This window comes from Barbus barbus (genome assembly GCF_936440315.1).
Source record: "Barbus barbus genome assembly, chromosome: 50".
Classification (NCBI taxonomy): Eukaryota; Metazoa; Chordata; class Actinopteri; order Cypriniformes; family Cyprinidae; genus Barbus; species Barbus barbus.
The window spans coordinates 15,172,485-15,193,792 of record NC_136728.1 but is presented as its reverse complement, the minus strand read 5'-3'; the positions used below and the strand labels follow the sequence as shown (position 1 = coordinate 15,193,792).

Here is a 21,308-nt window from a genome sequence, read left to right as displayed (position 1 = left end):
CATGAATATTCAAGACAAGGCCGCTTCTGATCTCCCTTATGCAATCCGCACAGGTGATAATGCCGCGCTGCCCAGTCGTGCACAACAAAAAGGCGTTTTTATCAAGACCATACCTTTTAGAAATGATCATTTCGATGGAGGAAATGGAGGAAAACCACAGCTAAACTCTAAAAAATGCTGGGTTAAACACAAAACAGTGCTGGGTGAAATATGGACAAACCCACCTATTGGGTTGTTTTGACCCAGTGGTTAGGTTAATACCCAGAAGGTTGGGATAAACATTTAACCCAACCGCTGGGTCAAAACAACCCAATAGCTGGGTATGTCTATATTTCACCCAGCGCTGGGTTGTGTTTAACCCAGCATTTTTTTAGAGTGTAGCAATCTTACACTCTATACTTGTAATTAAACATCTTTCTTTAAGATTAACACGACATAGTATACTTTAGAGACACTATTGCAGTCTTGGGTGAAAGCAGGACACTGAATAAGCACATGGCGCCCAACGTGGGGACCTGCCAGCAGTGAAAAATCATTGGTAATCGTTTGCAGTGTATGTTAGCTGCAGCCAAGGAGAGCATTACTTTCATTTCACATTTCTGAAAGAGGTGGCATCTCCCTTTTATGTTGATGGATATTAACAGGGTTTGGCAACGCAGACGCTCGAGGAACGTGTAGGCAGGGCGTTCAGACCTGAATGACGCTTCTATTCTGGTAGAGGAGAAGGGGGCGTCTGGAAGTGGCAAGTGGCACATTTGTGTCATCGTTTGTGTTGGCCTGTCACTGATGCTGATTACCTCGCGCTGTAGACGCGCCGCACACATGCTAATACATATGAAGTGTTCTGGAAGAGTACGTAGGAAGCTCGAAGGTCATGTTTGACAGCTGAGTTATACGCGACTACAGTAGGATTCATGCTACCTACATGGACCATTTATGCCGAAATGTAGATTGAATTCAGCTTGGATGGATTTGGATTGGCTCAAATCATCATTAGCCATTTCAGGTTGATGAAACTTGTCGGTGGTTCTCAATGGTGAATGCAATTTAAACATATGGTTTGACTAAAAAAGTTCTGTCATTTATTCACCCTGATGTTGTTTTAAATCAGTATGACTTCCTTTTTTTCTGCAGAATAAAAAATATGTTTTGAATAAAAAAACAACATTGGACCTCAATGACATTCACTGTTACTGAAAAAAAGTGTTTTGTTTTATTTTATGACTGTTTCTTTTATTAATTATTTTATTAAACTTTATTTTTCAAAATATCTTAAATTGTGTTTCACAGAAGAAATAAAAAGCCATACAGATTTGGAATGGCACGAGGCTGAGTAAATGACAGAATTTCATTATTGGTTAAAATATAATTTTTTATGCAATTAGCTATATTTTTGTGCATGACTTTTTTTTTTTCTTTTTCCAATCAGACTTAGAATTTGTGGTATTTTGGTGTAAATTCATTGGAACCTTGCAAAATTAGGCAGATGACAACATGGACTGGTTGCTTAACATGCAAAGTAAAAGAAAATATGGGATTTAGAGACCAAAATGATCAATTTTCCAATTCAGAATTTTAAGAATTTTGCTTATTGTTGAGCCTATGTAGTTCATGGTTATATTAATAGCTGATATATGTTTGATTGTTACTTTTGTACGATTTAACCCATTTTGGTACTGTGTCATGAGGCCACTTTAGTTATGACAGATGTGTGCTTGAGGAATCGCTTGATTGGTTATTTTAACAGCAAAGCCGTTTTTAACAAAATAGAGTCTCTGTTGTAGCTGTAATTTATGCCCGTGTCCTACATCTGCCCCCCCACCCCCCGTCTCATTCCCTGGGATTTGTCCTGCGGGACACGTCAGTCATGTAGCCTGCTCCGCACTGGAACAGTAGCTCCGCTGGAGTTTTGAATGGGAATGAGGGACTAAAGAGGCAGGTGTTGTATTGGAAATTATATTTAGCTCAGAAGCAAAGAAGGGACAGTCGGTACTAACAAGAAAAAAAACATCTCATTTTCATTGCTCAAGGTTAGCAGAAAGTAAAGGTTCAGCAGTGAATGTGTCGTGACTGTTTGAGGAAATTTAAGGAATCTAATTTGCCAGAGCCATGGTAGTTCAGGACAGGAACTATGTCAATGCAAAAAGAACAGATATTTGAGATATTTTCTGGAATTGAATCAAAAATGGCTGCATTCTTGTTTGCTAGTTTTAGTCCAGTGCTTAGTTCTTGTATAGTGTCAAGGGGGATATTATTTTATTTTTATTTATTTATTTTTTTAATTCATATTTTAAATACATAATTATAATTTTTAAATTATTTGAAAAACTAAATGTACAATTAAAATATAATATTAATTTCTATTAGTTATCTATTGATTTATATTATTTATATTTGTTTTATTTGTAATTTACTAATAATTTTTTTTATCTGAGCACATTGCAACTAGACAGTGATCACCATGCATTTTTGTTTGGAAAAGTGCAGTTTTGACATTTTGATGTCGTCTTTTGTGTAATATGGGTTTCGGGAGACTTAAATAGCTAAATTATGACAGTGTTTAATTTAAAACATCATGTTGTTGTTTTTTTGCATTGAAGTTGCATATAAAATCCACTTGGCTCAAAAATCTGAGGGGGCTTGATGCTTCTGTCAAACTGCATGCATTATATAAACACTTTGCTTTCTTTATGAAGACATTTGTTTGTAAATTTCACAGGCTTTACTTGCTCTACTTTAGGGGCAGTTGTGGCCTAATGGATAGAGAGTTGGACTTGTAACCTGAAGGTTGTGGGTTTGAGTCCCATGTCTGGCAGGGATTGTAGGTGGGGGGGAGTGAATAACCAACACTCTCTCCACCCTCAATACTACGACTGAGGTGAGACCCTTGAGCAAGGCACCGAACCCCCAACTGCTCCCAGGCACCGCAGCAATGGCTGCCCACTGCTCCGGGTGTATGTTCACTACTGTGTGTGCACTTGGATGGGTTAAATGCAGAGCACAAATTCTGAGTATGGGTCACCATGCTTTGCCACGCACCACTTCCCTTTCCCCCTTTACTTGGTTTATTGTAGCACACAAATCCTCTGCGATCATGAGAGGCGAGATCCATTTTTTTGAACATTTCTTTCATAATCTGTTGTGATGAGAAATCAAGGTTTAGCTAATGCCTTCTCTCTGCTGTCCCTGTTGTGTTGCTTATGAAAGATGGCTCCCCATTTTCTGTTCCACTGATTTTCTGTGGCAGAGTCAGAGCCAATCAGCAACACTCCACACTATTCACCGGGGTGACAGATTGTTCCCCATTCTTAAAATGATGCAAAACGTCACAGTGGAGATTATTAATTAGATTTTTTTTAAATCACTCTCTTCACAGTCATTAAGGAAAGACTATTTTGTAACACTTCAATTTTTATAATTAGCACAGGGAAATGTGACTGATTCCCAGAGGGACATACAGCAAAGCTAACAGAACATCTGAAATCAGTACACTTTAATGTTAGAAAATAAATACAAATATTTTTTTATTAAGAAAAATGTATTTTTTATTATTAAAATTGGGTTATTATATATATATATTATATATATATATATATATATATATATATATATATATATATATATATATATATATATATATATATATATATATATATATATTTTTTTTTTTTAACCATCATCCACAATATTCTAAATGGAGTTTGACATATGTCCAAAGTTGGCCGGCAGCTCCTCTCTTCACAACAAATTTCGGCTCTGCTGTCCTGCCAGCTATAAATTGCTGTTTGGAACATTAGTTCTGATAAACAAATGCTGAAAGTCGCACTTCTAAGCACGCTAAATGCAAGACTCTGCCTTAAGGTGATAACACCTATCATTTAATGATTCATCATTCTGTCTTCCTGTAGTTTCATAGTTGAATGGAACACTATTATGAACATTATAATCCTTACAGCCTCTCTTCACAGTTATATTGTACCATTACAGTCATGTCTCTCTATATTCACTTCTCAAATGCACTTCATGCTTGCTTACCCCTTTTCCTCCACTGATAAGAAGGTGTGAATATAAAGGTAGATCATAATTACTGTATTGTGCAGTTTAAAGGTTTATAGAGTTATGACCTATTTTCACAAAGTCAGCATTTTTTACATGATTTAAAAAAAAATCAGTCTGTTTAATGTGTCTGAGTTCTTGCTGATTGGAAAAACAAAGTTTGTTCAATGATTCATTGACTTGAACTTTTCATTCTGTTCCCCGGAGATTCACTCAGATTTCTTCACTGATCCATTGTGCGACTTGTCTTTTTGATTCAATTGGCCAAAGATTTATTTATTTTTGTTGACTGATTCATTTTGTAACTCTTTTTATCCCATTGCCCAAGGATTAGTTCAAATTTGTTCACTGATTCATTCTGTGAATTGACTTTGCTTCAGTTGACCAAAGATTTGTTCAGATTTTTTTTTTCAGTGATTCATTTTTTAACTTGACTCTTTTGATTCCATTCCGCAGAGATTAGTTCAAATTTGTTCACTTGTTAGTTTTTTATAATTTGTCTTATTTGATTCCATTTACCAAGGATTCATCAATTTTTTTCACTGTTTTGCCACGAGTCTTTTTATAAAACTCCCAAAAGATTCATGCTAATTTGCTCACTCATTAATTTTGTAGTGTATTTCTATGATTCCGTTTAAGATTCATTCGGATTTTGTTCAGTGATTCAATTTGTAGTGTAAATCTTTTTAATATATTGTCCAAAGAATCATTCCGATTTTTTCACTGATTCATTTTGTAACTTGATTCGTCAATTACTAAGGATTCTACTGTTTTTCACTGATTTGTTTTGTATCATAACTCTTTTGATTCCATTCCCAAAAAATGTATGCAGATTTGTTCAGTGAATTATTTTGTAATGTAACTCTTTTTATTAAATTCCCCAAAGATTAATGCACATTTGTTTAATGTTTAATAGCTTGACTCTTTGATCCATTCATATTTTTTTCCCTGATTTGTTTTGTATCATGACTCTTTTGATTTCGTTTCCAGCAAATGTATGCAGATTGGTTCAGTGATTCATTTTGTAATGCAACTCTTTTGTATTCCATTCACCTAAGATTCATTCAGATTTGTTCAATGATTTGCTTAAATATCTTTACTGATTCATTCTCTGACCCTTTCTGTAGGTTCTTTTTTCTCAGTCTTTGAAGGCTTAAATGAAAACGATGATAAAAACAATGATTTGTTTAAACCGAAAAAATGCCACTATTGTTGAGAATCATTGGACTTTATTCGCAGACTGAAGGGGAAACTTGTCAAAACTGGCCTGCAGGTTTCTCTTCATGAATCAAACAATAGCCAACAGCACTATCCATTATTGATGGCTGAAATACAAATAACGCTACACTTTCAGCTTGAAGGTGAACCAACAAACAGCCGTTCCCTTAAGTACTGATGAGTCAGAGGAGACGTGTGGGAGAAAAGCTTTACATCATCATATCTGGGCTCACAGAGTCGGCTGCTTTTTCTCTCACCTCAACCTCTCTCATCCATGCCATCAGCACAGTACAAACAAAAGTGAAAATGAATTTCCACTTTCCAATTTCTCCCCGTTAATGGGAGTTCCTCGTGTCCCACGAAACAGCACACACTTGAAATACCGACTTGTCTTCCTCGTTTTTGTTGCACCTTCATTATTTTATATTTTAAAACATAAAGGTGAACCAGGTGATACAGTAAGTCATAAGCTATTTTCATAATGCAGTAATAGCTTTCTGGGTACTACACAGTATGTACTAAACACTGTACTGATATATGCTTATTCTGACAAATATTAGCTAGAGTAAAGAGTTCTGTACTTTTTACATTCTTGTGCTACCATTAACCAATCAGTGTTGCATTCGTAGTATCCTTTTTCTGGAAATATCCAGTTCCCACTTTTCCTTTTTTTCCTTCTCTCAGACTACTTCTCGCTCGACTAAACGTCACTGATTGTGCCCATCTCCAGCTGATGGAGATTTGAGTAGAAAACGAGGATATAACCTCATTAGCCGAGGCGACGAAAAGCTATTGAGACTGATCCAACTGATCTATCTGTAACCATGGGAGTAAATTGAACTGTCCTGGTTCAGTAAGTTGATCAGGAAGTGTGTGTGTGTGTGTGTGTGTGTGTGTGAGTGTGTGTGTGTACACGCGTGCACTAGTGTGTGAGTTTATGGGGTTAGTGTCGGCTGAGAGGAGGTGTCTTTCACTTTATGGTCTCCTAAAAACAAAGTGTGAGTATTATAACAGTCTGATTATTGATTATTACAACAGACTGAATAAGAGATGTGTAATATTTATTTACTTACTTATTATTATATTATATATGAATATTGTTATACATTATACATTTATAAATTATACAGTTTTGTAATATTTTTTATTACTTATACAGTTTATATCTAGATTAATATATTTTAATGATAGAAATTAATTGATTTAAAGAGGTGAGGTATTTTATTCATTGTTTATTTGCAGTGTTTGTTAAATGTTTTACTTATAAAAATATAAATTACATTATCGTTATTGTTATTATTCATTTAATATTTTAATATTGATGTACAGTATATTATAGTTCATGTATTTATTCATACATTTAATATTTAATTGAATTATATAATGCATTGATGCTTTATTCATTTTTATTTATAGATAGATAGACAGACAGACAGATGGACAGACTCTCTCTCACACACACACACACATGCACATTTTTATATCACATTTTTAGATCACATCACATCTTATTGGATGAGAAGTGCTGCACACCAAGAATAATACAATTTAAGTAACTCCAGGATTGCTTATCGATTTCTGTGATTATTGTTGCATCAGGTGGCACAGGCAATCATTTTTGTGCCCTTTCCTAATGGTGACCAAATCAATCATAAGCAAATTATACAAGATCTATATCACACTGCATAATGCTTAGCAGCTACACTGAAGACCCATAAAATAGAGTGGGATAGGACGGATGTGACTGGAAGAGAGAGATGGGGCCTTGATAACCCCCCCACCCCCTCCTCTCTCTCTTATTCATCTGTGTTGTAGCTGAACTGAGCGTGAACTGTAACTCATCTCTGGATGAAGCGATGTGTCTGGTCAACAGAGCACTACAGTGACAGCACTTCCTCTCTGAGGTGATACTTGCGTTGATTCCTCTCATTGTCAGCCATTTCATCTCCTTATAAATAGTGAACAAATGTACAAGACACAATTTTCTTTCCAAAAACTCCCACTGTTCTGTCATTTCTTGTCTCAGTGAGCATCAAATGCTTTTCTATTTTTCAGCGGGTGATTATAAAGGGGGAGTGGCTTGCGTTAATGGCTTCATTATAAGTTTTTGGATCATAAACTGTATAAATGATGATTATATTATAATCCGTATACACTTGAACAACAGTATTCTTAATTAAAGCCTTAACTAGCTCTCGCCTGCTGTGAAATAAATGTTTTCAGAGCAGTTAGCATTTGCATGCTGGAGCGTGATGTGTTTGCTTTTGACAATGAGTCAGGAGGTATTTGATTGGATGTTTTTGATGTAGGCGAAATCAAATGGCCCATGGGTATTTAATTTGTGAGGTCGGGTTGAGTCAAGTATTCACTGAGTTTTTAAGGTAGGCGAAGTCTAAATGATAATTGGGGATTCTGTTTTTGAGGTGGGTGGAGTTAAATGTCGAAGTCAAATTTAGATTTAGGGTTTTTTTTGGAGTCAAATGCCTATATTTTCACAAGTTAATTGGTATTTGATTAGCTCCTTGGAGACCAAGATTGCTTTTGCTTCTTTGAGGTGGGTGGAGTCAAAATCATTATTGGGTCAGAATTATTATTGGGTATTATTAGGTTGGGTGCAGCACTTCACATGTTGCCATCGCTATTGACCTGTTTTTTAATTAGATTTTAATCCTAAACCTTGTAGACTAGGATTGTTTTTATTTGGAGGAGTCCAAATGCTAATTGAACATCGTGTTTGTTTGCTTTTTTGAGGTGGGTGGAGTAAAATATCCAATGAGCAGTCAGATGGGTGGAGTCAAAATGATCATTGAGTGTTCAGTTTTTGAGGTGTGTAGTCAAATACCCAATGAGTGTTCTGTTTTTGAGGTGGGTGGAGACAAATGCCCATTGAGCATTCTATTTTGAGGTTGGGGAAGTAAAAATTATTGAGTGGTGTTTGAGATTGTGTTGAGTGAAATTCCCATTTTACTTTCTGTTTTTGAGGTAGGTGGAGTGAGAATTATTCTGTATAATGTTTTTGAGGTTGGGTGGACTCAAATGCACATTAGACATTCTGTTTAAGGTGGGTGGAGTCAAGTACCCAATGAGCATTCTGTTTTCAGATGGAGGGGGTCAAAATTACCAATGAGTGTTCAGTTTTTGAGGTAGATGGAGACAAATGGAGGTGGAGTTGAGGGAGATGGAGTCACTTACTTTCACTTTCAAATGCCCATTGAGCATTCTGTTTTGAGGTTGGTGGAGTCAAAATAACCAATGAGTGTTCAGTTTTTTAGGTAGGTTGGAGTAAAATGCTCATTAGACATTCTGTATTTTGAGGTGGGTTGAGTCAAAAACCCATTGAACTCAATGATATACCTCATTCAGTGTTCTATTTTTGAGGTTGCGTGGAGTCAAATTCCCATTAGATATTGTTTTGAGATGGGTGGAGTTAAATGCCCAATTAGCTTTCTGTTTTGAAGTGGTTGGAGTCAAAGTAATCAATGAGTGTTCAGTTTTTGAGGTTGGGTGAAGGCAATTTCCCATTAGACAATTCTTTTGAATTGTGTGGAGACAAATGTAAATTGAACTTTCTGTTTTGACGTGGGTGGAGTCAAGTTCTAATTAGTTGTTCTATTGTGATCATTTGAGTGTTCTGTGTTCTGTTCAGAGTCAAATGCTATTCTGTTCATGTGTTAATTGGTATTTGATGATGCAGTTTTTTTTTTATTACCTCTCTTAAACATTAAACCTGAACTATTGTTTGAATTATTTTTGGCCTTTGAGACCAGGGTTGCTTTGGGCTACTGCAGAATGTGTCATACACTGCGGTGCACTGGGTGAAATATTGAGAAGTAGACATTTTAAAAGCAGGACGTGTTAGAGGGCCTGTCAGTTTTTGTAGAACCATAAAAGGGGACAAAATACTGTTCCACCTCTCAGTTGTCATCAGACGCAAGAGCAGGAAAGTGTTCATAAATTATTTCTGTCAAGAACAAAATGGAGCCCCCAAAAAAGAGAGGAAAAATCATGAAGTCATTGATGCCTTTTGTAGCAAAATCCTCAGTTTGGTTCATCAAATATTTACGATCTAAATATCAGGCAATGAATACATAATGACATAATGAGTTGGAAATCCAAGTCAGAAATCGCCTAGTGTAAACATGGCTGGAACAGACAGACTGGTAATGTTGATTTAACTCTCAAGTCATCTCAAATGACATCCAGTGTTTCTTATTTTCGCTACATAGGTTCACTTTAAACTATAGACAGCTGTAGGGAGGAACAATTTTCTTGCCATTTCCGCTTTGCTGCCACCCTGGGGTGCATTGGAAACTGTCCAGAACTGTCTTTTGTCGCCTCAAATACAGTAATTTCCTTGTCTCCAGACCCCTAGAATATGGCATTTTTGTTTATGATGAAACTCTCTTAAGATTGTGGCTCTTTGCTCGAACTTCTTCTGCAGAGAGCCGCAGCTTTTCTCAGAGACTTTAAAAAGTGGGTTGTATTTATAGTCATGCAGTTCTGTTTGTGGTTTCCGTTAATTTTTAATGCACCTAAAGGCATCTTAGTTCAAATGGCTATATATTCAGAAAAAAGTCTGGTTGAACAAACTGTTCAGAAGCAAAGAAGTCTTCAACTTCCATCTTTTGTTTTCACGCAGCCATTATCGATGTCTATGAAAACAGCCATAGCATTTGATAAAAAGCCAGGATGTTTTATCATATATTTATTTTCAGGTGGCGACTCTGTTTTGCGTCATGCTTCTGCTCAATCCAGATCAAGAATGACCCAAAGAAAGCACACAATAAATCATCAGACCTAGCACCTGTGATCAGAGATTTGAGTGATCAGTGGCACTCAGCCGTCTCAAACACGGCCTATCAATTTTGCTAATGTTTGAACATTGTGTCTTATAATTGGCTTTCAGGAACTGAATGTGGGGGAGTCTGTAGTTGGCAAGCTGCCTCCAAATGCCAGTAGGATTTTGTCAGGAGATAAAGCTCAGCTGTTGCTCGCTCTCTAATCAACAGACTTGCGCGGTATGCTAGATAGCTCTGTTCATTGCCGACCTTTCAGTAACCTGTAAAGGTAGACGCTGATATGGGAACGTCACAATTCTGGCGTTTTTAACATCCGCACAGATACACAGGCATGCACAGAGACAGACAGATTGGTTATCTTGTCTTCAAACAGATAGGTAAGCTGAATCAGATATTAGATTGCAAACTCAGATGGTATTTGATGTTACTTTTATCCCTGGAAATGTGTTAAAGAGCTCATGAAATCCAAATTGGACTTTTAGTTAGTTTAAAGTTGACTTTTTGTTCTTTGTAATTGCTTTTTTCTTTTGATTTATTTCAGTAATCGCTGTTCTCTCACCGCTGAGGACCTCAACAGACAGTGGCTGAAGCCGGACCTTAATTTAAGCCCCACGATTTACCACACCAAAGGCTTCCTCTATTACCTCAACAGCATAGGCAGGACGCCGCTGGTAAGTTTCCATTAAATCTCGCTGCACTGTAACTGACCTATTGAATCCTAAAGTTCCATGAGGGGCTCGCCGGAAATTGCTCCATGATCTCGGAGCTTTCCACTTCCAAATGCAGGTCAGGGATGACCAAATCCATAAATGTGTGTTAAGGGCCACCGATCTGGATATTAGACCGTACACACTGAAGCAGGCCTGGGTGGATCTAAGTGCTTCGTTGTTTATCAGAAAACAACTGCAATTTGAAATTACCACTATTGTGAATTGGATTAAATGAACCATATTACAAAAATTATTTAGTAAATGTGTGACTAGATACATTACCATTGCGCCTCATTTATAAAGTTATAATTTACTAAATTAATAATTTGCCTCAGCTGACTGATGAAATGAAACTAGGGATATTAAATCATTTAATAATACAATGTAAATAATTTGATTAATTTCATAATTTTGTAGTTGATACATTCATGTATGTGTATATATAAGACAATGGATGGGTACAGTTATATATTTCTTGACCTGCATAAATTAATTTTTGGTTTTGAACAAATCAGTTTAGCCTAGAATTAAACTGTTTAATACTATAAAGCTGCTTTGACACAATCTGCATTATAAAAAGCGCTATATAAATAATGGTGACTTGACTTGACTTGACTAAAGGATTCAACGACTCACACATAAAGACATTCATTTGTTTCAATCGTGAGTGAATCAGAGGTTTTGAATGAATCCTGATGAAACCGAGTTGGGTAAACGAATAAATGACTCGCTCATAAAGGCATCCCAGCATCCCAATTCACATACTATCTGCCCTAAATAGTATTCACGATTAATAATCCAGAAACTATTTGGCATGGATAGTCAGCGAATTTGGATGCAGGGACTTGTTTTGTTTGTGAATGAATCAGCATTTTGAACAAATCAATTGTGTAAATGATTTAGTGACTCGTTCATTAAAATACTCACTTGTTTTGTTCTTGAAACAAATTTGCATTTTGAATGAATCCGTTGAGTAAATTATTCAATTATACACTCATAAAGACAGTCACTCTTTTAATTTCTGAATTATGCAGAGGTTTTGAATGATTTAGCTGAATAAATGATTTGATGCCTCACCAATAAATGCAGTCATTGCTGCCAACTACTGGTAAATTTGTAACCTGCAGAAAGAGTTACGGCTGCCTCTAGTTCACGTCTTCAAACAGAATTAAGAGCTTTTTTTATTTTTAGCTCAATCTATTCATAGAGTCTTGACTGGTGCCTTTGAGCTTCTCCAGATGCTGTTAGAGCACTAAAGAATAACTTCTATCTTTTACCTCGTCCCTGTTCACCCCCTGTCATTTTTCTCGGGAAATGGAGTAATGGACCACTGCTCTATCTATGCAAGTCAGTGGTTAAAAAAAAAAAACAAAGCAACAGAAGTAGGTTCGCCAGCACTTTTGAGAGAATATGCTTGTAAAAATGGTCAAACAATCTAGGGCGTCATGGCCTAAATTGAAGCTTGCCATTCGAAAGCTACATCTATACTACCTTTAAAATAAATGACACAATTAAATGAATTCGTTTTATTCAGAATAGCATGAAAATGACCATTGTCGGTCCTGTAATCAAGCAGGAATAACCTGTTGCGAAGAACATTAGTGCTAGCAGGAGTGCTTTGACACAATTAGCCAGATTTACACATCAATTACGCCATAATTCAAGGTTAATCACAGTAATAATTATGCACAGAACCTGGTCAAAGGAACATTGTCATTTCTCCAAAACCTACACTCAAAAAACCCTGACTTGTGCTGTTAAAGAATGAGGAAGGAGCCCTCTTGTTGAGCCTTTACAAAAAGGCTCATCGCTATGCACTGCCTCCAATTAACAGCCACACTGTCAAGAGACAAAATTTGAATTAGAGTCAAAACACAATGCTTTGTCTAGCCTTTTATTCCCCTTGTTGTACATGTCTGTTGTGTCACAAGATTAATTATGTTTGGCTCAGTCTAAAGTTAACGCTGCATTGCTGTCATGTCAGAAATTCCAAAAAGACAGCTTTGTTTCCGCTTGACACGTGACCTCCTCGTTCTTGGCCATTATTCATGTACAATCTTGCTGATTCACTATATATTTTTTGAAAAACCGTTGTGCTATTACATTCCACAGGTGTTTTGCGATTACCATGGTCACTCCAGGAAGAAGAATGTGTTTCTGTATGGCTGCAGTATGAAGGAAACCCTGTGGCAATCTGGATCTTCCATTAACACGGCCTCCCTGAAAGAAGACCCAGGATACAGGGTACGCTTACTTTATAATAAAAGAAAATCACAAATGAGGTCTCTTTCATATCTCAAATGTTTCTCCTGTCCCAAAATTGTGGTAGTGTTCACATTCATTCTCATTTGCTTCTATTTTTATTGCTCCTATTTTAGGAGAAACATCTGAAACAAAGTTGATTCTTCAAAGTCACATAACTGAGAACTCAATTACATCTGCTGAGCTACGAAAGAGCAACCTTACAGCAATAAAATCTGCTGTATCCCCATAATCTATTTTTGCTCTCACAGGAAGAGCCAACAATGCATGATATGTTTTAGTGTCCTTATTTTACAGTATCATTATATATACAGTGAGAATACTTTTTTTGTCTGATTTATTGTTTTCTGATTGGCACGGTTGTTTCCATCCTCCATGAAACTTTTATTTCTGAGACAGTTTTTGAAGTTTAGTACCAAAGGAAGTTTCTCCCCAGCATACAGGCTGTGATGAATTGTGTTAAAGGATAGTTTAAAGGCATATGTAAATCTGGAATGTGGAAAATATTGCATCGCTAGCTGCTGTCTGACTGATGTCTGCCATCTATGCAAAGAAGTCTCGTAAACTAAATATACATAAAACTAGAACTGAAAACAGTAGCATAAAATGCAAATAAAATTAAATACATGGTTCTTTTTCAAAACTCATATATTGTTTGTATTGACAGACTATCGCTAAAACTCTGGACCGAATAGCTCCTGCATTCTCCTTCAACAACTGCAACTATCTGGTAGAAAAATCTCGGGCGTCCACAGCACGGGTGGTCGTTTGGAGGGAGATTGGAGTCCTCCGAAGCTACACCATGGAAAGCACTTACAATGGCTGCAGTCAAGGCATCTACAAGGTTAGCCAGTTAATTAAAAATTTCACTTCTCTATAGTTTTGATAAATGGCACTATAGCGTTGTATAGCTTTTGCATGCAACATTTTGGCACAATTATTGCAGTCTTATTCACTTAACCACTAAGCACGTGCTAAACTTACTGTGTCATTTGTAAAAATCATACTTTTCAGCATTTTTGAATGTGAGTTGAGCTCATAATTCACAAAATATAATATTGTTTGCATGCAATTAATGAAAAGACAGAAAGAAGGTGGTAACTGGAATTTTATATATAATATACACACACATTTTCATTACTCCAGTCTTCAGTGTCATATAATGTATCAGAAACAGTTGTGTTCCTTAATATTTTTGTGGAAATTGTTATTTTTTTCTAGATTCTTTGATGAATAGAATAGAACAGCATTATTTATATGAATGAAATATAAATCTCTATAAATACCTTTACTGTAACTCAATTTAAAGTGTACTGCATAATTTTATTTAAAAAAAAATCTCACAGACCCCAAGCTTTTGAATGGTAGTATATATGTTCTAGCAATGACGGAATCATAAGGCAGAAAACAGTATTATAGGCATGCACATATCGAGACATACAATATAGTCAAAAACTTTTTTAATACGGCTGAAACATACCGCAGAGCATTTTTAAGCTGTTTAGCTGCAAGCGCAATGTTTCAAGTCTAGCTTAAATCCGACCTTCTTTTCGTCCTTTGTTATTCTCCATCTGGCCTTCCCACAGACTTCCTCATCTCTAATGATGCTGTCTGAGGGAACATCCCTCGCTTTCCCAGGTATTCAGTACCTGCTCATGCTCTCCCCCATCTACAAGTTTAATAATCATTCATTAACCTGCTTATTTAGCCACATGCGGTTTTCCGATCGTAGCCTAAATACCTGTGTATTAGCTTCCCTGAGAATTAACTTTCAGAAGTTTTTTTTTTTTCATTTTCAATTTCTTTTTCATTTTTAAGTCTACATATACTTTTATGCAGAGTTTTTACTTGGTTTTGTAGCCAATACAGTATAAGAAGCAGAGTGAACAAATATGCAGTCCACTGCAGAGAATGGGTGCCGTCAGAATGAGAGTCCAAACAGCTGATAAAAACATCACAATAATCCACAAGTAATCCACACCACTCCAGTCCATCAGTTAACATCTTGTGAAGCTAAAAGCTAAAATTCAAGGTAGTCTTGTCCGAACCAGGAGACCATTTAACAACTGAAAATGGGCCAAAACCGTTCTAAATGAGTCGTGTGGATTACATGTGCTTTATTGTGATGTTTTTATCAGCTGTTTGGACTCTCATTCTGACGGGACCCATTCACTGCACAGGATCGATTGGTGAGCAAGTGAAGTTATGCTAAATTTCTCTAAATCTGTTTCGATGAAGAAACAAACTCTCAACTTGGATGGCTTGAGGGCGAGTACGTTTTCAGCAAATTTTCATTTTTGGGTAAACTGTTCCTTTAAAGGGACTTGGTTTGGTACTCAGCTAGCTTAGCAACCAGTAGTTTTATACACAGCCAGACTTGGTAACATTAGAGATACTGGCAGATGGTATTTAGTCAAAGTACAGCGATTCTAACGCAGTGACATTTGCAAACGTTCTGGGAAGTCTGGCAGCCCTTTAATAAAGGACAGGGTGCCGAATTACTCTTGACCATGGACTGCACCTTTAAAGGTTCTGGAAGTAAGAAAAATGTTTTCGGAAAGTGCTAATGGTTGAGGAATAAGGTCTGATATGAGAATGTCAGCTCTTGAGGGAGACGTTTTATTAAGTTTTAGTCCTTATTCCCTGTCAAAACGGGACTTGTAGCTCAAATAAAACAGAGACAGGATCTGTGCCAGCTAACAGGTGGACATAAGGTGAGAACAGCACTATTCTTTTTTAAGTGAGGCAAGATTGACTAACAGCCTTAGACTTGGATTTATCCATCCATAATAATTGTTTGCCATCCAATGTATGTTATTTAGCTCAATCCACTCTTTTGTTCTTATGTGTCAGTGTTAGATCTTCTCTGACATTCTGCCTAAAAGTTGGGAGTCTTGTCTTGGCTGTTGATGTTTAGTTTGTACTCTTCAATGAGCCAGTCAGGGGTCTGTTTCTCAGACTAGAGGCTCTGATGTACTGCTAGTCTTGTTGTTGTGCTTCTGGGACGTCCATGTCTCTCCCTGTGCTGGTTAGATACAGTTTGCTTTCTTCTTTCAAGACAGTATTGCATGGAACAGCCTTCGTTTCTCAAAAGAATAACAAACGGCTGTATTTCTAGAGAAATGTGTTTGTTTTGGCTTGGGTATATATATATTCAGTACTTCAGCAACCAAATAGAACTGTAACTATGTTTTCATACTTAATGCATATATACCTGATCTGATAACTGTGGGTGTGTATGTATAAGTTAGGGCTGTCAAATTGATTAATCGTGATTAATCATATCCAAAATAAAAGTTTGTGTTTACATAATATGTGTGTGTGTACTGTGTATATTTATGTGTATATATAAATAAACACATACATGTATATATTTAAGAATACATGTATGTATGTATTTAAATACGATTTATATTATATAAATATAAATATATACATGGATGTGTGTATTTATATATACATACACAGTACACACACACATTATGTAAATACAACTTTTATTTTGGGTGCAATATATCACTCAATCAATCAATCAATTGAATTGTAATATAACTCTAGCAGTTTTATAGAATATTTGTATAATATGTCTTAGAAGCTCATTTAGGTTTAAATTATTATTTTTATTTTTTTTACAAAATATATAAATAAAAATATTTAGAAAAATATTGAATACACTAAACATATTTAATACACAAAAAATATTTAATACTCTAAAAATATTTAATGTGTAAAAAATATTTTTATTTCTTTTTAAAGTATATACAGACACAATGGAATTTGTTTATAGTAAATACTATTTAAGTATTTTTTTTTTTATATTTAAGTAAATACTATTTAAATAGTAGATCTGTCAGGACCACTATCGTCAAAGATGATTGACAATTAGCATATAGTTTGGATTTGCGGAATGGTTCTGTTTTGAGCAAGAACTCCCTGCGCATCCATGCAGCCTAGCATGGATGAGAGCAGGGAGAGCAGCAATAACACCCTAGGGTAAACAGAACAGAACCAACAAATGTATTGCAGATTTGTTAAAAATGTCAGTAATTTTTGTACACATTTTTGAATTTGTCTGATTCAAAAGAGAATCAGAAGGCTGGATCATGAGGAGGAGTTGGGGATGGAGGAGGGTAATTTGCTATTGAGCAAACTGCTGATAATGACGACCTTATATATGGATGCTTAGGTGTCGTATTCCTATAAGTAGATGGGGATTAGCTGAGAGTCAGCTGATGCGAGCTTGACTAACGTGACCTGCCAGAACTAACGCTATGCTCGATATTTAACATTTAAATTTTGAAAACAAAAGCAAAAAATTAAAAAAAATACTCAATTCAGCAATAAAAAAAACTGTAATTTTCCAAAAAAATTAACTATAATGATGTTTTTATCATCTTTTTCTTCATATTTTATTGTCAGCTACACATCATTTGAAGTCAATTATTGTGTCTCCAAACCTAGGCAATTGGCCAGTGTAAACCACATCCCTGATGGTGTTAGAAGAGGGTGTCGGACAATATGCAGGACGAAAGAGCTTCTAAATGTGTATAGATTTGGACTAATGGATCAGAAAATCAGACATTTCATTACGAGCCGCGCATATAAGCGCAGCTGGCAGGCCAGATGTTTTGGTACATGTACTTTTAGCAATGGGCGGCAGCCAGAGAGTCTCCTGATTAAAAAGTCTGTACTAATATTCACTGCCGATGTCAGGAACCTGGCAGACCATTAGACTGTGGAGCCAATTCAAGTGTGCCCTCTCCGGGTCCTGTAATGTGAGTTAGATGAGAGCGGGGACGTTAAAAAAAGGAGAGAAAAGAGTGGGGAATGGATAGAAACACTCCCTCTGTTCACAGCTAATTCATGCCAATTAGCAGCTCAGATGAGCTCTGGGATTCGGGAACGGAGCGAAGCTTAATTACGTTCTCAGTCAGTAAATCAGAGCCCGGGTCAGTCAGAGTAGCGCCGCCTCTGAAATGTCATCACTGCCTAGTGGAATCCCTGATCAGATAGACAGCTACACATGTACCGTAAAAGAAACGTCGTGGTAAATCCGAGCTTCGGTCGGTAGGGCTGATGAGTAATGTTCAGTTTTGCATATTTTGATGACAAGAAAGTGATGTAATATTGCCAAATCAATCAGCTGTTAAACGGCATAGCCTGCGGTTGTTGATTTCATGAGGAATGTGGGAACCTGGTGAGCTTTTTTACTCCAGACAGAAAGTGAAGTGATACTTATCCATTTTCCCAGATTGCCAATCACACCGGTAGGACCTTTTCTGACGGTCTTCCTCTCAAAGCAGAGGTGTTTTTTGCCAAACGAAGGATAATCTTCAAAAGGAATCTCATTTGCATCACAAAGACAGCACCTTTAATCACCTTAGCTTTGCAATTTCAGAGTGGCGAATAAAATTCCCCACTTCCTTTCCTTTGCACTTCTTTCTCCTCTAAACTTAATCAACTATTGTCGTTTTTTGCAAGGAAACACATGGATTAAGATAAACGCGAGGCTTGATGAAATTGGTACAAAGTTCCTTTAATTAAGTATGCCGAGTGCTACATTCTGATTAGGTTCAATTTAGTCACAGCTGTGATAAACACTTTTTGTCTCGAAACGTAACTGTGAAGCAAAGTTTGGGTTTTAGCTTAGTGAGTCCTACAGGGAGATTGCAGCAACCGTGGAACATTTTTAGTGGGTAATTGATCTCCTCATCTAAAAATCAACACGTAATGGGCTGTAAATACTGTCAGACTCAATGTCAGATGTTTAGACTCGGTGGTTTTAGTCTGAATGTTGGAGAAACATTGAAAACAACACCTCAGCATAGATTCCTTTTTGTCATTCAATAAAATAAATATATTCCACTTTCAGGAAGTATGGATTTTAGCAGCTTGTTTTTGTGAGCCTCCATATATTTTTCAGCATTTCTGTAGTTAAGTATGTAAACTTAGCTGAGAAAAAAAAATGTGTGTGTGTCTATATCAATTTATATTTAAAGTAGTTGAGTATGTAAACTTAGCTAAGACAATTACACATTATAAAAGTTAAATAAGTTGTGAGTGTGGTTTCATGTTGACTTTGGGATAAATGTGTCATATAAAGTGAATTTTGGATTAACTGCGACAGGCCGGAGACAGGAATCAGATTGGCTGTTTGGATTGGCTGCTCTATGGCTGCCGCTGAGAGGCATTTCATAGAAGATGACTGATCTGATAATTGTATTTCAGGACAATAAGTGGAGTTATGACCCATCCGATTTCCAGAAATTTAATTGGTTCTCTAAAAAAAAAAAAAAAAAGAAAGAAAGAAATAATGATGGCCATAGCCATATTGAGGGACATATGCTGGAGATAGTAATTTGATGTTTGCAAATTGATTAAAGCAACTCTCATAATATGTGATTAATTTCAAAGGACGACTTTTAATTATGGCCATGGCAATATTTCGCAAGGCGCAGCAAACTGAGGATACTGACTGTGCTGAGTGTGCAGGTCTGACAATCAGCTGAACACTGCTATTAAATTATGCACCAAAGAGGAGCCTATGTAAAAGCAGACCAGCACCAGTCCCACACAAAGCTTTTTTATCTTATTTTATTATTTTCATATTACAAATCATATTTTAAATAATTATAATTAAATATAAATGTGATCTAAATATATTTAATGTTTGATTTTTATTAATATTTTGTAAAGCTGATGTTCGTCTGGACTTCCTGCATGGTTGTGTGATCTACTCTTAGATGTTCTGGATGCCTCCGGCATCTCCATCTCAATGTTCTCCAAGGTGAAGGGAAAGCTAGCACTTCAAACACTGAAGACCTCTCTAAATCATTTCTGCAGGTCAGGCTTTTAGAATCGGATATCTATTTCCATTCACTATTCATCAGTGGCTGATGTTAAATGATGGTGTCACGCAGGAATACGAGGGGAAATGTCAGTTGTCTGGTCTACTGGAAGAGAGTGTGGATTTTAGATGAGGATTCATTTCACACTGATGCACACCACGTGAACACACACACACACACACACATAGATACATAAAGTGTTTCAGAGAGGTTAAAAGAGGTACTTTTAAAATTAAGTGAGGTTAAGAGGTCCATAGTGAAGAATCTAATATACAATTAAGGTTAGATAGAATAAATGGCATGTAAAATGTGTGATCAAAGCAATTTTAAATATACTAAAGATTAAAAAGTATAAAATTGGAAAAAAGAATATACTTTTTTTTAGGCCATGAACCCTAAATGTACTTGCCTTTGATAGATAAGAAAGAGAGAGGGCTTGACTGTTCCTCAGCATTTCGAAAGAAAATAATTAATGTGCAATATGTCAATTAAAGGTTTCTAATTTAATAAAGAAGGTTCAGGAAATAAGAACTCATTTTCTCTCAAAGTAATATAGGTTTTAGACTATTTAATGTATTTTTAGGCACAATGTGGAAACCATAATTATGGGATGTGATTTGAAAGCATGGTGTTTCCTGGATGTGACCTGCTTGAATGAACAGGTGATGTTTGCCTGAGCTTAATTTCATTATCACCTTCATTAAAGCCACTGAATACCACTTAGTTTGTAATTAACAATCTTTAAAAGTTTCTTGCTGAACTCCAGAGGCTACGTAAACATATGGTCTATCAAAACCAGCCCTGACTGTCTTTAGATTTTCTGTCCAACGAAACAAGACTCCTCTGATCCTTGCATTTAGTAGGACTTTATGAAACATGCACTTATCACCAGGCTCGCTTCCAAATTCTTCATTATTTTATAAATGCTTTATTATTTATATTTAGCATTGGAAAAGATGTCAGCAGGTTTTTAAGCATCTTTTTATTTTATTTTAAGATTGACAAAGAAAAGACAAATCTTGCTAGCAACTGTATTGACTGTGTTAGTGTTGTGGGCCATGGACAGCAGTGATAAAACAAAGCTATATAAATTCTAATAATTAAACAGTTAAATATATTATCATGCATAGACAGAATAGCAAAGAGGATATTTTACCAACCGAAAGTTGGTTAAAAAGCCTAAATATATAATGAACGTGCACCAGGCAGCACAATGAAAACTTAACTTTTAATCACAGTATTCGACGAAGGTCAAAGTAAATGAGGAGAAGCATAGTGGTTTAAAATATATATATATATATATATATATATATATATATATATATATATATATATATATATATATATATATATATATATATATATATATATATATATATATATATATATATATATGTATGTATATATTACGCAAT

The 21,308-nt window shown here is 35.9% G+C and overlaps 1 protein-coding gene across 1 annotated transcript in view; it reads left to right on the top strand.

Annotated features, from left to right (window-relative positions):
• LOC306868243 (cytosolic carboxypeptidase 4-like) overlaps positions 1-21,308 on the top strand; it is a 137,160-nt gene that overhangs the window by 88,824 nt on the left and 27,028 nt on the right. Inside the window, exons 19-21 of the mRNA XM_079414331.1 lie at positions 10,615-10,744; positions 12,896-13,027; positions 13,713-13,889. Coding sequence (XP_079270457.1) covers positions 10,615-10,744; positions 12,896-13,027; positions 13,713-13,889 — 439 coding nt within the window. The remainder of the gene's footprint in view (positions 1-10,614; positions 10,745-12,895; positions 13,028-13,712; positions 13,890-21,308) is intronic.